Here is a 17545-nt window from a genome sequence, read left to right on the forward strand (position 1 = left end):
AACCACAATTACACAGGTTAAAAAAATGTGTGTGTGTGTGTGTGTGTGTGTGTGTGTGTGTGTGTGTGTGTGTGTGTGTGTGTGTGTGGTGAGTTTATCATGATATCTGTATTATTTTATTATACGTCAACCAATATCTGTGCAAAATTTGATGCCTTTCCATAAAACATAATTATGGTGATACTTAACACATATCTGGATCACGGACAGATTTTGGGTAGAATTTGTGGAGACGTGAGGACAAATACGTTCTGCATTGATTTGGATCTGCACACATATTTTCTCTTTAATTTCCTTTTATCACTTCCTTTAACATTAATCTATTTCAGCAATTTCCCAGTGTTTTCATGTTAGCATATATGTAAAAGAGGTGGCCAAATTATTAGAATCACCTCAGCCAGTACAACACAATGGAAAGCCTCAAAGTGTCATAGACTGAATCAACAGACACATTTTAGCATTTTGTTTTCTGTCAGCATTTAAAATGATTTTTTAAGAGATTCTGAGGGAGTATATCTCTGACAGCATCCTGCATTGTGTTTTGATGAGATTTTCAGGCAGATTTTGGTGCATCACAAACTCCCACATCCTTCTTTTTTGGACATTATTTGTCCAGTGCCCACCACGGGGTTTCATTTAGGTCTGTTCTCAGATTTTTGGGATGTCCTGCTGATACATGAATAAATTATTCACTTAGATTCAACAAATGTTCAAGTGGAAGAAAAAAAATCTGTAAAAAACTTGGTGTATTAAAATTTAAATGTTTTTCAGTTATTTGGTTATATCTTCAAATTCAACAATTCCTCAAATTCATGATGAGATACACGTATATAAGTGATTGTCCATCAAATCAAATCAAATCAAATGTCTCACACGTGCCACATGTGTGAGACTCAATCACACGTGACTGTGTCTGAGCTAAAAATGTGCCCATTAATTTGATACTCATGAGGAAAAAACACCAAACAGACAAAGTAGAACGTAACTGGGATGCATAAACGTAGTCAGCGACTACTGAGGTACCTGAATTTTGAATGAGAAACAATTCATGGTTAAGGACCCCTAATAAAACTGGGTAATCCCTATTATGTCTACGACTATATCAGCTGAGGATCTGGAAACTCTTCTACTGAATCCTGTGACCGTCTATCAAGGTTTAAAGCCCTAACAGAACTCAGGTTGGAGAATGGACTGCTGGGGGGAGGGGGGCAGCACAATAAACAAACAAACGAATAAATAAATACATAAATAAAATTACTTTATTCATAATTTTATTAATATTTAAATTTTCCTGTTATTGTTTTATTATTTTCAGTGGTTCGTCAGCAGTATTTATTTGTTTAACACTTCTTTTAATTTTATATTCATTGCCTTTCTAAAATGTTGCATGTTGGTATGCTTTTTTTAATTGTAAATGTTTGAAATAACTTGATGTTGAAAGGAGCTATACAAATAAAGTTTATGATTTGTTGATTTATTTAATATTTTCATTCACTACAATGGAGAAACGAGGATAATTAATTTCAGCGTCAAATAATTAATTAAATAATAAATAAATAAATACATAAATAAATAAATAAATAAATAAATAAATGATGAATACAAAAGTTGATAGCCGCGCTACGGTGTACGGGGAGGAACAAACCTGAGCTTCAAACAAAAGCGCGAACCGCTATCACCTCCTCCGTCAGTGCGCGCGCGGTCCGCGGCGAAGCGCATCTTCCTGGCGCGCGGCACGAGAGAGAGAGAGAGAGAGAGAGAGAGAGAGAGAGAGAGAGAGAGAGAGAGAGAGAGAGCGCCTGTGCGTCTGAGAAAGACAGAGAACCAGAGCCAGAGAGACGAGAAAGATAAAGACAGACGGAAAGATAGACATAAAAAGTACCGCTGCCCTCTTTTTCTTTCTGCGCTTCCATCAGACAAATTATCGGCTGCTTGGATGAACACAAAGCGCTCGTTCTGTCAGCACTGCACCTGGATTCACTGACACAGCAGCATGTCCCGAAGGAAGCAGAGCAACCCCCGGCAGATCAAACGTAAGTTTGGATTTGTTTGTGCTGCGTCGGTACGTGCTGCGGGATCTTTGCGGCTCGATAGTTAGCACCCTGCTAGCTGTCATTGTCCAATACTGACTCACTGCTGGAAAAGTTTGCTTTCAACTTATCATTTTCATTCTTCGCCACTAAATAAAAAGTTAAATCCAATAATACGATGCTGTATTTTATTTTATTTAAAAAAGGGCCACTTTTGTTACTGATGCGCATGTTTGCAAACTGTCAGTTTCTGATCGATTATTTCTTTGGGGGGTTGGGTGGGTGGGTGGGGGGGGGTGTAAGGAAAAAAAAAATCCAGTTTATCCCAAAGTGACTCTTCACATTGCTCACTGAAATACTCATTTTGCAGGTGACACGGAATACAAGAAAAACAATTTTCCAGAAATAAATGGGTTTTTCAAAATAGTTAATCGCTAATTGCTTCAGCACTGCAGAGACTGAAATCTCACCTGCAGATGGGATGAGATTTTTGCTGTGTCTCTATTTCTTCAAGACAATCTGAATGAAGTTTCTGCATATTTTAATGTCATTAGCTTATCAAATTTAGATGTTCTTGTTCTGAAATTATGGTACATTTTTATAATCTCTGCAGCTTCCACATGAGTAAAGCAGCCTCACCTTTTTAAAAATGTTTTCCTTAATCTTTTATAAAAAAGAAAGCTAATTTTCTTGATTTTATTGCAGATGTGTAGTTTTGTGCATAAACACATTTTGTTGTCTGGCGTGCAGCTGTGGTGCGAACATGTGTGTGCACACTTTTACTGTATTACTGCTGAATGGAGAAAGAATTTAGGTATACAAATATGAGAATTTAAAGTGTTTCACAGTAGTTTGTGTTGTTGAGGATACAGACGTTATGCGCTGTTGTGTGTTTGGAATTCACTTATATTTCTTGACATTAACATACACAGCTGTAATTCAGTGCTTTTTTAAAAATTACATTTCTGTGAAATTCCTTTTTTCTGTATTTCTGCTTGCACTTTATACTATATTTAAATTGTTTGTACTTTAAATATTTATGGTTTGTAAAGTATTTGTTTGTAGAGTGCTTAAAACTGTGCATTACTAATCTGTAGGTGTTTTGAGTCAAAAGTCACCAGTTCAGCAAAGCACTATAAAATAAGTGAGATTAATGGTGATGATGATGATGATGATAATAATAGTAAAAATAATAATTTACATGGCGTTTTTTCGTAGCATTTGAATAGTGTGTTGTTGCAAACTCTAAAGAAAATAATGTTATTTTAACCAGACGCGCTTGTTTGCTGGAAGCCATTTCTAATCAGCAACAACAACATAAAGAAGCATGACGACCTATGATGTGGCAGGCCTACTCATCTTTGGACCAATCCTGTTCCAGCGTCCAAATTTTGTTGTTGAGCAAAAAGGAAGTTTGTGTGATCCTGTTTGTGACCCGGCCCATGTGTGAATTAGCATGTCACGTGTAAGATCTTGTTAATATGGATTTGGTACGCAATGGTGGTGGCACACCGTAATCAAGAAACACAAAGGTCACGAGGAGTCGAGATCCTCTTTCCAACACCTCCTGGCCGAGTAGCCTTTTGCACAGAAAGTCAGCACACACAGCCATTCTAAAGGACAAAAAGGTTGTTGGGCCCCCTCCACCTCCTCCTACTCCTGCATACATTGGACTGTTATCTAAAATTGTGATTTATGCAGTATTTTAATATTTTGCTTATTCTTTCCCCTTGGGTGCTCTCTGAGCGGTGATAAAAAGGCGATGCTGAAAGAGCACCATTAATTTGTTCCGATGACTGGGGAGATAAGGCCAGATAATGGGAAAGATAAGCAGAGAAGATATACCATCAGAAACCCGATTATTACCATTAAAATTCCAGCCCAGCAATCTGCAGCTGGCTGATAATTCCTTCTCCGTTTCCACCACTTTAGATGATAAGGCAAAAAATAGTCATTCAGTGCTCCTTGATTAGGCTGCCTGGATATCCCGATAATACAGTGATAAATTCTGTATTTTCCTCCTTGTTTTTTTTCTTCTTCTGGGAAACGTTACATCTGATTTTATTTATATATAACTATATATTTCTGCACTCTCCCACCCCCTCCACTTTGTTGCTTTTCCGCAAAAGTGAAATCCACTTTTATTGTAATAAGAGTTTGATGGGAAGAGATAGCGGTTGGAGGTGTTTTGTGTGGGAGCACATATCAATGTTATCAGCTCATCTCGTGGGGCCAGCTGCTAGCTGCTGTTGTTTTTAGCCTTATCACCTCATGCCAATATGCCAATAAATTGCCCAGATTGTTAGCCGTTCCACGACAGGTCAGTATAGACGTTGACGGGTGTGATGAACATATCGCTGATGCTCCACGGATTGCGATTAGCTCCTGTAATATGATGTGTGAATTCCTCCGAGCTCTCACTCCTCCCTCCTCCCTCTCTCCCTCAGCTGCTGCCACTGCTGTTGGTGGTGCTATTGGTGCTTTTGATGCTTAATAGGAACGAAAGATATGAACACGGTGAATTGAAACCAGGCCCCTCAGAGTAATTTTTCTGTAAAATTGCCCCCCAAAGTTTGTAGGCGTAAAGGGGAATCTGGATGATGTAGGGGCCTTGCCTCCACTAATGTTTATGGGAACATATTGAAGCAGCCCTGTGAGGCCATGTGCAGACATCTAATGTCAAATGTGCTTATTAAACTGACTTAGTGTTCTCCCCTTCATGTTGTTTTCCTTTGGCTCATTTACTCCACATTGTCCAACCAGAAGGAAGCCCTCTTCTGGTGATTATTTAGCTCTTTTACTCCAAGTTTGTATAGCAGCAAGTCCCTAGGGCAAACAATAATATGTCATACTGTCAAAATGCCCAATCTAATCATACGATAGTGATCTTACATCTGTAAAGCTGCTCCATTATTGTGTACAGTAACACTTTAAAAAAAAAAAACTCATAAGACCTTTTGTACTTGACAAGTTGTTTTAATATAATTATCCTAAATGTGCATTCTCTTTAATGCTGCAGCTATTAATTATTTACATTACTGATTAATAGTTTTAATAATGACAAATGTTTCTCATAATTTCCCATCATTCTGGGTGATGTCTTGTTTATCAGGCCAAAATAAGTAGTTAATTAAAAAAAATACCAATGATGACAGCCAATTAAATTATTTTTACAGTAAAACGTCCTTCATTCTGAGATTCCAGCTTCATGAATGTGAGGTGAGTTGAAACAATGCTGGTACGTCACTTATGTAGCTAATTAGTTGATAGGACAGCCGTTGTTATAAATAAATGCTAAAATTTAATGCAGTCTCAAAAAGGGGATTTGCTTAATTTTTCATTTATAATTTGAATGTTTTTGGCTTTTATGTGTTGGGCACACAAAACAAGCAGTTTGACCCTAAAGATGTCACACTGATCCGTGAAAATACAATTTCCTAGACAATGATTAAACTATTCTTAAAAATAACAGATGCAATAACCAGTAATGAATGTAGTCTTTGGTTTAGTCTTAGAAAATCTTGAACTTTTGCAGGTTGTGATGCCATAAATTAAGATCTGGCATTTGATAGGCTAAACAGCTAATCAGACGAATCATCAAAAAATAACTGATAATGTAAATAAGCAATTGTTTCAGCCATACCTTTACAGAAGCATAAATATTCACTTTACACTAAATTTTAAAATAATAAAAAAAAATCTTTTCTCACTGAACCTGATTCAAATAATCATGCCTATTCATTAAATGACAAATTATTTAGTAGTAGACTGATTTGTCAGCCACCAGATTTGGGCCAATAAAATTCATTTATAGATAATCAGCCTTTGATGCTAATTTAAAAATAAACAAAATGACAACAAAAACAAACATTTTCAGTCGCATCTGACAAGAAGGATTGTGAGTGTGGCTCCTGTGGAATGATGCTAAGGTGCCCCCTTGTGGCATTTTACATGCAGGCGGGTGCCTCAAAACAGTGGAAATGTGTTTTGAAACAGTGAGAAACATGACCATGTTGAATGCAGCGTCAACTGATGGAAAACCGATTTGAGCAGAGACTACCCAGACAGTAGCAGTGTTAAATGTTCATTTAAGTACAGTTACTTTGTGTCTCGCTTATACTGTGTGTTGTGTCTCAACACAACAAATTTTTTTAAAATTGTGTATCACATGCAAAAAAGAAGAAAAAAGAGGCGATATATATCTTCCTTTGGCTCCTCTGTTCTTTAAAAATCAGCATCAATATCAGTCACTGAAAAACTTATACTGTAGTGATCAACCAATCTAAATTTTAATTGATTACTAGGGTGGACAAGTGGTTAGTGTGCTTGGTTTTAGTGCACAAGGTTCCTGGTTCAAACCCCACCTTTACCCATTTGTCCATGTAATGTGGAGTTGTGTCAGGAAGGTCATCTGATGTAAAACTTGTGCCAATTCAACATGCAGATCCACCTCTGATCTGCTGATTACAACCCCGAGTGAAAATAAGGGAGCAGCCGAACGGACTTACTTTTACTTTACTCTTACTAGTTGTCAGTCATTTCCTCATTCAGTGATTTCATGAAATATTCAAAGAAGTTCATTTTTTTTTTATCCTGATAAGCGTGTGCTTTAAAGAATGTTATTTTTTTGTTGTCCGAAAGAAATTGCCCTCTTCATTTTTACATAGATCATATTGAAATGGTTTGATTTGTCTCACAATCCAAAACCAAAATATATTCAATTTGCAAAGTATATTCAATTTACAAGCAAATCTTCACATTTGACAAGCTTTAAGTCATTAGTTTGCTGCTTTTCGTGCTGTATCTATAAGAGTCAAATCATTTTTCTGGTGATTTACAAATCAGTTGTTAGAACCTTTACTTTACTAAAATAATGTTTCTGCTTATACTTGAACAAAACTGTAGCCACTCAATGTTGTCTGTATTTATTTTTTTTTATAGTAGCAACCCCTTTTTCCCCAGTTAATCTTTCCACCTCCTTAGCATAAGGCCACTTTATGTAACGTCAGCTCAGTTTATCATATCAGGTGACATTTCTATCTTTGAGGGGCGTTTATCAGAGAGAGATTCCAGTAGTAAAGGATAAGCCGAGCGTTTACCGAGCCAACTGCCAACATCATGTGTTTGTGTATATACATGAGTACATACGAGGGCTGTCAATAAAGTTACGGTCCTTTTTATTTTTTTCAAAAACTATATGGATTTCATTCATATGTTTTTACGTCAGACATGCTTGAACCCTCGTGCGCATGCGTGAGTTTTTCCACGCCTGTCGGTGACGTCATTCGCCTGTGAGCACTCCTTGTGGGAGGAGTCGTCCAGCCCCTCGTCGGAATTCCTTTGTCTGAGAAGTTGCTGAGAGACTGGCGCTTTGTTTGATCAGAATTTTTTCTAAACCTGTGAGACACATCGAAGTGGACACGGTTCGAAAAATTAAGCTGGTTTTCAGTGAAAATTTTAACAGCTGATGAGAGATTTTGAGGTGATTCTGTCGCTTTAAGGACTTTTCACGGTGTGAGACGTCGCTCAGCGCTCTCAGGCAGCGTCATCAGCCTGTTCAAGCTGAAAACCTCCACATTTCAGGCTCTATTGATCCAGGACGTCGTGAGAGAACAGAGAAGTTTCAGAAGAAGTCGGTTTCAGCATTTTATCCGGATATTCCACTGTTAAAGGAGATTTTTTTAATGAAAGACGTGCGGACGGGTCCGCGCGTCGGGACGCAGCCGACGCGGTGCGGCGGCACAGGAAAAACACCTCCGTGTTGATAACCATTTGTAAAATCCAGGCGGCTTTTGATGGCTTTCAGTGGAGTGAGTATATGAGAAATTGTTTAACAGGCAGGACATGTTCCAACTTGTCCTTAAGGCTTTCAACAGAGGTGTTTTTCCTGTGGCGGAGCGTCGCGGCGGCTGCGTCCCGACGCGCGGACCCGTCCGCACGTCTTTCATTAAAAAAATCTCCTTTAACAGTGGAATATCCGGATAAAATGCTGAAACCGACTTCTTCTGAAACTTCTCTGTTCTCTCACGACGTCCTGGATCAATAGAGCCTGAAATGTGGATGTTTTCAGCTTGAACAGGCCGATGACGCCGCCTGAGAGCGCTGCACGACGTCTCGCACCGTGAAAAGTCCTTAAAGCGACAGTATCACCTCAAAATCTCTCATCAGCCGTTAAAATTTTCACTGAAAACCAGCTTAATTTTTCGAACCGTGTCCACTTCGATGTGTCTCACAGGTTTAGAAAAAATTTTGATCAAACAACGCGCCAGTCTCTCAGCAACTTCTCAGACAAAGGAATTCCGACGAGGGGCTGGATGACTCCTCCCACAAGGAGTGCTCACAGGCGAATGACGTCACCGACAGGCGTGGAAAAACTCACGCACGCGCACGAGGGTTCAAGCATGTCTGACGTAAAAACATATGAATGAAATCCATATAGTTTTTGAAAAAAATAAAAAGGACCGTAACTTTACTGACAGCCCTCGTATGTTACGGGCATGTGACTGCGTGTTTTTACAGCAAAGCATGTATTTTTATTTTTCCATATTTCATTCAGTTGGTCACTCAGCCTGCTTTCCTGCATTATAATGACGATACTATGTTTTCACCCTTGCCCGAAATCTACCGGCAGTCCCACTCGTCAGATGTTTTGGGGGTGTAAAATCAAAACAAAACCATAAAAAGAAAAAATGCTGGTGTGCCAGCCTCCGTGTATATTTAAGGGTGTCTCTTTCATTGGGTGACAATCATGCTGTCTCTCTTGTGTTTGTCGTGTTGATTTCTGTCAGAAGAAGAATGGTTGTTGAATGCCAACTTTCTCTCAAACATCTGTTCCCTGCCAATAACAGCTTGTGCCGTTGCCTCATCTTAGCTGAAGGATCCCCAATTGCCTCCTCAGTTTTGACACAAAACAACAATGCAGATGAATGTCATCTCGTTGTAATGTTTTTTTTTTTTCCTCCCAGTGTCTAAAGTAAATTGTGGTCGGTCTTTGTGCCTACTACTGATGTCACAGCCTCTATAGGGAGCAGAATGTACAGCAGTTGCGTGCTGCTGCTTCCTTTGTTGGAAACGCTGCCATGTGATGTGCTGGATGAGTTGGCAGTCGGTGGCCTGAATGACTGACGGTGCATAGTCCTGCACACTCTGTCCCCTGGATGGCAGTGTGAAATGTGGGCGGGGTTGCTGCAAAGGTGGAGGTCGCTTCCTCACGCAGTTTTCTCTTTATCTTCCTTTTTCCTGAATTCCACTGCTGTTCTTCCATTAATGACCAGTGCAAATTGTCATCATTGTGCTGTTATTGAAAGTGGCACCAATGTGAACACAGGAACCTGTTTTTCTCAGTGTCTGTGGGATTTTGACAATTTTCACGAAATGTGGTGCTGGGTCTGACCTGGAAACTCTAAAATATCCCTCTACACAATGGGTCAAAGAAAAAAGCCTTGAAAAATAACATTGGATTTCCAAATGAAATTATTATTTTTTGTTTAAATCTAAATCTGATTACTTAAATCTGTCATAGTTCACATACATCTTTATTTGATGTAATACATGCAGTTTTTTTTTTATTGCTGCTATTTTATATATGAAGTAAATTATACTTGACATAACTATTCTGTTCTGGAGTGTACGGTCCATGCTAGTGTTATTGATTGCACTTTTATTCACTTTTACTGTCTGGTCCATAAGTATTTTGACAGTGACACAATTTTGTAATGTTGACTGTACACCACCACAGTGGGGTTGAAATGAAACATCTGTGATGAGTTTGTAGTGTTGACTTTCAGCCTCAAGTCAAGGGGTTTAACAAAAATAGCACATTAACCAGGGAGCAGTTCTTAATTTTCAGAGAATATAATTAATTGGACAAAGTCAAATTAAGAATTATTGTTAATACAAATTATACAGGCCTCAACTCCACCTATCCAGGAGACGGGTAACTTTGAAGCATTATCAGTTCTCTTCCATAATGAACCTGTCCAACTCTTAATGAGGGAAGTTGCTTTTGGAGTTATTATTTCTATTTACCAACTAGTTATTTTGTCCATAATGACTATAGTGCTGTTTGCTGTTGTATGCCCACAGAAATTGGGCTATGTGGACTCTAGCTTGTAATATCATAGTGTGCAATATATTATTTGACCCAGAGATGTTAATAGCAGCATTGAACTGTTATGTTCACTGATGCGTAATGTTCTAGGTTTTGGTAAAGCACCTGACTGGTAGGTTTGTTTCATGAGGTCTCCCTATAATGATATTGTTTTGTGATAATTTTCTGTTTGGTCAGCTTTTCTGTTGCTCCTACCTAGAATGCTGTGTTGTGGCTGCACTTTACCTTATGGTTTTCTTTTGTAAAGTGAAGCTACAGTTTTGACCATTTACCATGGTCCATCACACTACAGTGGTGGTGGACAACGTGGCAAAAATATCATATCAAAATTTTTTTTTCTTCCAGGCAGAATCATGAGCCATAAGCTTGTCAAGAATCTGTTACATATTGGGTTTTAAAGATTATTTTGCCAGACTTTGCATATATCCCATCCCAAGATAAACATTGTTTTCAAAAGCGCAGGCCACCAAGCTTAAATTAGTGGCTACCCCATTAAACCAATTCAATTCAACCTTACCATCCAACCCCCTTGTGCAAGCACATAGGCTGCAATGGTATGGAAAAACTCCCTCTGGTGTTTTTTGACCCAGTGCTTTGGCCGTAGTACCAAAAAACAGGGAGATGAAAACAAAAATAAACACGTTGAACAACACGAGGAGACCATGACAGTCGTTCTATCCCAGTCATTCTAATATTTTTGGAAGATGTCCTTAAAAAATACACATGCATGTAAGGTGAAGCAATTGATTTTGAGTGGAACATTCTCAAGAAGATTTTTGTATTGAATTTTTACAACAAAAGGACGTTTTTCACATGAAGAAACAGCTGCTGCTGCTGCTGTTGTTTTTTATTCCAGAAATAAAAAATCTCTTTGGAACATGAAACTATATTGTCACATGGTACACTGGTTCAAAGTTTGGGTGACATTTACCCTTTGAGGTGGCTCCAGGAAAAAAAACAATGGGTAGGTCTGTAACTTTTTTATTTTTTTTTTGTGAGATGTGGAGTTTTTGCCCTTTGCAGAGTTGTATAGACACCTTGCTTTAACATGTATGTGTAACCTGTTTAATTTTAGATAGCTTGTCTGTAACCGTGGTGATTTGATATCTGTGATGCTCATTGAGCCTCCAGGTAACAATTGACTTTCAGCCTGCTTTAAGTTAATAGCCTTGTCTCTTGCTTGTAGGGATCAATATTGGTATTAATTAATCACCATTATCACAAGCAGGATCTAGTTCTATTTGTTGTTACATCAACAAAATCTCAATAGAGAAAGTGGACTCCCTGATCGTCATGGCAACTTCATCTCTCAGGTCAAAAAGAGTTTATCTTATCTTGCTGCTGAGAGTGGCAAACTGCTTAGGAATCTAGTTTAGACTCAGAGATCATTGATTAAAGGGTTTTTTTTTTTTCACCCCCTCCTTGTTGTTTCTGGAGAGAGGAGGGGGAAAAGAGAAAAGCAGCATTCTAATCACAGCAGAGATGTAAGATTTAAATATTGATGTCCAAAGGCCATTACAGCGAAGAGGGCCCGTGGTCTTGCTGTTGTTCAAGTACGTCCTTTTAAGACCCAGACAAAGCTTTGATTATCAGAGGTGTCACCGCAGAGTATATCTGTATAGCTGACAGTGTGCGACTGCAGGCGAGATCGGTTTCCTGCAGAATGTTAACAGATCAAACTCTGCATCCTGGTATTCCTGTGGGCCCCCAGTGCACATCCTGGCCCTCGCTGTTTATAGCACTCACCATGCAGTCATTATGTAAGAATGTACTCTGTTTGTCTCAGCAGGCTCAGATTTAGTTTAAATTTTTATTTTGACCTACCTTATTCGTGTCGCAAATCGGCAGCTTAAAATACAGTGCACATTCTATTTTAACAGCTTGTGTACACGACTTCACAGAGAAACATTAGCTTGATGATTAGTTAGCACCCTTCTCCAACGCCCCCCCATGGCGTGAAGGGGGTTTAATAAATGGTCCAATTTGTCTGTGTGTACCTTGACATAATTCAGAGGGGGGAAGTTTGCACCGCCGCTCCAACATCCAAGATCAGCTATGTCTGAAAATTTTATATATGTATGTATGTATGTATGTCTCCGAGCTTGCCCCCCCCAAATCTTCTGATGTATTTTAATATTTATTGAAGTATGTCTATGGGTGAACAAATCTCGTTGTGTTGATTTCGTTGTGTGACAAGCAAATTTCTTGTGTTGATTGCTGTGCAATGACAATAAAGGTGATTCTGATATATATATAGATAGATACACTCAACAAAAATATAAACGCAACACTTTTGGTTTTGCTCCCATTTTGTATGAGATGAACTCAAAGATCTAAAACTTTTTCCACATACACAATATCACCATTTCCCTCAAATATTGTTCACAAACCAGTCTAAATCTGTGATAGTGAGCACTTCTCCTTTGCTGAGATAATCCATCCCACCTCCCAGGTGTGCCATATCAAGATGCTGATTAGACACCATGATTAGTGCACAGGTGTGCCTTAGACTGCCCACAATAAAAGGCCACTCTGAAAGGTGCAGTTTTGTTTTATTGGGGAGGATACCAGTCAGTATCTGGTGTGACCACCATTTGCCTCATGCAGTGCAACACATCTCCTTCGCATAGAGTTGATCAGGTTGTCAATTGTGGCCTGTGGAATGTTGGTCCACTCCTCTTCAATGGCTGTGCGAAGTTGCTGGATATTGGCAGGAACTTGTACACGCCGTCGTATACGCCGGTCCAGAGCATCCCATACATGCTCAATGGGTGACATGTCCGGTGAGTATGCTGGCCATGCAAGAACTGGGACATTTTCAACTTCCAAGAATTATGTACAGATATTTGCAACATGGGGCTGTGCATTATCCTGCTGCAACATGAGGTGATGTTCTTGGATGTTGGCACAACAGTGGGCCTCAGGATCTCGTCACGGTATCTCTGTGCATTCAAAATGCCATCAATAAAATGCACCTGTGTTCTTCATCCATAACAGACGCCTGCCCATACCATAACCCCACCGCCACCATGGGCCACTCGATCCACAACATTGACATCAGAAAACCGCTCACCCACACGACGCCACACACGCTGTCTGCCATCTGCCCTGGACAGTGTGAACCGGGATTCATCTGTGAAGAGAACACCTCTCCAACGTGCCAAACGCCAGCGAATGTGAGCATTTGCCCACTCAAGTCGGTTACGACGACGAACTGGAGTCAGGTCGAGACCCCAGTGAGGATGACGAGCATGCAGATGAGCTTCCCTGAGACGGTTTCTGACAGTTTGTGCAGAAATTCTTTGGTTATGCAAACCGATTGTTTCAGCAGCTGTCCGAGTGGCTGGTCTCAGACGATCTTGGAGGTGAACATGCTGGATGTAGAGGTCCTGGGCTGGTGTGGTTACACGTGGTCTACGGTTGTGAGGCTGGTTGGATGTACTGCCAAATTCTCTGAAACGCCTTTGGAGACGGCTTATGGTAGAGAAATGAACATTCAATACACGAGCAACAGCTCTGGTTGACATTCCTGCTGTCAGCATGCCAATTGCACGCTCCCTCAAATCTTGCAACATCTGTGGCATTGTGCTGTGTGATAAAACTGCACCTTTCAGAGTGGCCTTTTATTGTGGGCAGTCTAAGGCACACCTGTGCACTAATCATGGTGTCTAATCAGCATCTTGATATGGCACACCTGGGAGGTGGGATGGATTATCTCAGCAAAGGAGAAGTGCTCACTATCACAGATTTAGACTGGTTTGTGAACAATATTTGAGGGAAATGGTGATATTGTGTATGTGGAAAAAGTTTTAGATCTTTGAGTTCATCTCATACAAAATGGGAGCAAAACCAAAAGTGTTGCGTTTATATTTTTGTTGTGTATTATACAAATAATGGATGGTAAGGAGTCCAACATAGAGAAAGTTATAGCCTCGTCCAGTATAACTTTTCTTCATCCAATATTTCTCTATGTTGGACTCCTTACCATCCATCAATTATGTTCTCCATCCATCCATCAATTGTTATGTTCAATATTTCCGCCAGTTCCTCCTCTGTGAACTCAGCAAACCTCGCTGGCAGACAATTTTCTGCTGTTGTTGACATGTTTGTTGCCATTTTTTCAACCAGCGTCTGTCAGCTAGTTCCTGACCTTTGTATGCCGCGCTCTGATTGGCTAGCTGTTGGCAGTAAGCTCTAACGCTATTGGTCAGTGGGAACCGATCCAATATAGCTTTTGGTCCTAGCCTTTTTGGATCCAACATAACTTTCTGGTACCAAGCATGCCAAAATACAGGTAAATGATGGACAGAAAGGCTAAGCTGTGATTGGCTATTGCAATCTGAGTGGAGAACACACACACACACATATATATATATATATATATATATATATATATATATATATATATATATATATAATGACCTGTTACCACTGAGAGGTGGAAATATTTTCCAGATTTTGTTATCTGTCTCTAGTGATGTGCTTGTGATTGATTTTTAAATTTCAGCCACAGAAGGTTGTCATTGTGGCTTCAGTCTTCTCCAAGAACAACTGGATCTGTGACTTTGTTTTTAAAGGTTTTAAGTGACTCCTTAGCAATGAACAATGATGGCATTTAGGCAGTCTGCCGTCTATCTTTGTGGGTTGGCTACTGATTGCTTTGAAAATTTTGCTGGAGCTACAGTGTTACTCTGGCTTACTTGTTCATGCATCCTCTAGTTACAGTGAAATTTTGGCTTGTACCTAGATTCAAATAAAATAAGAATGCACTCTTTATGTGTTAGAAATTGGACATTTTATCTCCTATCTCTCCTGTGATGACTCAGATTGATGATTTTAAAATAAGGAAAAACAAAAAGGCAGTGTGGGCTGCCATTGCTCAGTCTACCTTTAATATTACTCAAACCTGTATTTCAACATAACATATTTTCACTTTATAGTAGTAGTAGCAGTTTGGGAGGTCCTGCAATATATACTCAATTATGATTTATAATCCAGAGAGATTTATTTTGTTTTTTCATCTTCAGGAGGCATTTTTTTGACGTGCAATTTATACTCCCGACAATACGGTCGTAATTTTGACCTCCTAGCTCCAGTATTAAATTTTTAGGAAGAACAGGCTTCCATCCCTCTGTAAAATCATTATCTTGGTCTCGGTGTAGCATCCAAAGTTGTTTTAAATCATGTATGTACAATTTTTGTTTATATTTTGTGTTTTGGCTTAACACCAGCAATGGGTGGCTGCCACACAGAGGCTTTGCAAACTGAAGAAACCATCAAATGAGCTAACTTCAACTACACCTGCTCCTATTTTCCATCATGCATATGATAAGATTATTCCCTCCAACAATACACATTCCTCAGGGAGAAAATAAGACACATGTAGTTCAATAGCACCTGCTCCTAATTTCCATTAACCACCCTGCAGATAGCAGTGCTCAGCAGGTGGCAGATACAGTTGTATGCAAAAGGTTTGGCACCCCTGATAATTTTCATGATTTTCCTTTATAAATCATTGGTCAGCAATTTCGTAAATATATCATATAGCAGACGAACACACTGATATTTGAGAAGTGAAATGAAGTTTCTAGTATTTACAGAAAGTGTGCAATAATTATTTAAACAAAATTAGGCAGATGCATAAATTTGGGCACCCTTGTTATTTTATTGATTTGAATACATTTAGCACTAATTATTGGAACACAAAATTGGTTTGGTAAGCTCATTGACCCTTGACCTCTGTACACAGGTGAATCCAATCATGAGAAAGGGTATTTAAGGTGGCCATTTACAAATGTTTCCCCTTTTTGCATCTCTTGTAATGAGTGGAAACATGGGAGCCTCTAAACAACTCTCAAATGACCTGAAAACAAAGATTGTTCAACACCATGGTCTAGGGAAAGGATACAGAAAGCTGTCTCAGAGATTTTAGCTGTCAGTTTCCATTGTGAGGAACATAGTGAGGACATGGAAGACCACAGGCACAGTACTAATTAAGGCCTGAAGTGGCAGGCCAAGAAAAATCGCAGATAAGCTGAAGAGAAGGATGGTGAGAACAGTCGTAGTCAAACCACAGACCTGCTCCAAAGACCTACAACATGATCTTGCTGCAGATAGTGTCTCTGTGTATCGTTCAACTATACAGCACACTTTACACAAAGAGATGCTGTATGATGCCGTAATGCAGGAAGCCTTTTCTGCGTACACGCCACAAACAGAGTCGCTTGAGGTATACTAAAGCACATTTGGACAAGCCAGCTTCATTTTGGAATAAGATGCTGTGAAATGATGAAACTAAAATTGAGTTATTTGGACATAACAAGGGGCGGTATGCATGGCAGAAAAAGAAAACGGCATTCCAAGAAAAACACTTGCTACCTACAGTAAAATTGGGAGGTGGTTCCATCATGCTGTGTGGCTGTGTGGTCAGTACAGGTACTGGGAATCTTGTTGAAGTTGAGGGTCACATGGATTCCAGTCAATATCAGCAGATTCTTGAGAACAATGTTCAAGAATCAGTGACAAAGTTGAAATTGCGCCGGGGCTGGATCTTTCAACAGGACAACGACCCTAAACACTGCTCAAAATCTACTAAGGCATTCATGCAGAGGAACAAATACAACGTTCTGGAATGGCCATCTCAGTCCCCAGACATGAATATTATTGAAAATCTGTGGTGTGATTTTAAGTGGGCTGTCCATGCTCAGAAACCAACAAACCTGAGATGTTTTGTAAAGAAGAATGGTCCAAAATACCTTCAACCAGAATCCAGACTCTCATTGGAAGCTATAGGAAGCATTTAGAGGCTGTTATTTCTGCAAAAGGAGGATCTACTAAATATTGATGTATTTTTTTCTGTTGGGGTGCCCAAATTAGGCACCTGCCTAATTTTGTTTAAATAATTATTGCACGCTTTCTGGTAATCCTATAAACTTCATTTCACTTCTCAAATATGTCTGTGTTTGTCTGCGATATGATATATTTAACTGAAATTGCTGATCCAAACAACCACTGATTTATAAAGGAAAATCATGGAAATCATCAGGGGTGCCCAAAGTTTTACATACAACTGTAGGTCTATGAAATATTATAGTAGTTAAGCAAAACTAACATTGCTTTCTGTGTTGATCTGGTGTATCAAAATTAATCAAAGTCTGATCATTTTAATCCTCATTATATACTCTTTAAATTTGACAGTTTTGAAGATTATATCTTTTACTGATTTTGAGTTACTGTGTTAGCAGGCTGGAGCGCAGGGGACTCATTTTTCACTTGCTGCATTTTACAGAGTACATGCCTAGGCTTGTCCAAATCCTATGAATACATAATACTGAAATTAAATTATCTGATAATCTGACTGAGTGAAACAGTAGGTGTTGTAGTCATCAATAGAGTGGGGAACTGA

The 17545-nt window shown here is 39.2% G+C and overlaps 1 protein-coding gene across 1 annotated transcript in view; it reads left to right on the forward strand.

Annotated features, from left to right (window-relative positions):
* Positions 1 to 1837: 1837 nt before the first annotated feature.
* Positions 1838 to 17545, forward strand: part of zfpm2a (zinc finger protein, FOG family member 2a) — a 441796-nt gene continuing 426088 nt past the window's right edge. Inside the window, 1 exon segment of the mRNA XM_034173808.1 lies at positions 1838 to 2033. Within this exon segment, the coding sequence (XP_034029699.1) occupies positions 1994 to 2033 (40 nt within the window). The 5' untranslated portion in view covers positions 1838 to 1993.

The sequence above is a fragment of the Thalassophryne amazonica genome, chromosome 7 (assembly GCF_902500255.1).
Source record: "Thalassophryne amazonica chromosome 7, fThaAma1.1, whole genome shotgun sequence".
Taxonomy (NCBI): Eukaryota; Metazoa; Chordata; class Actinopteri; order Batrachoidiformes; family Batrachoididae; genus Thalassophryne; species Thalassophryne amazonica.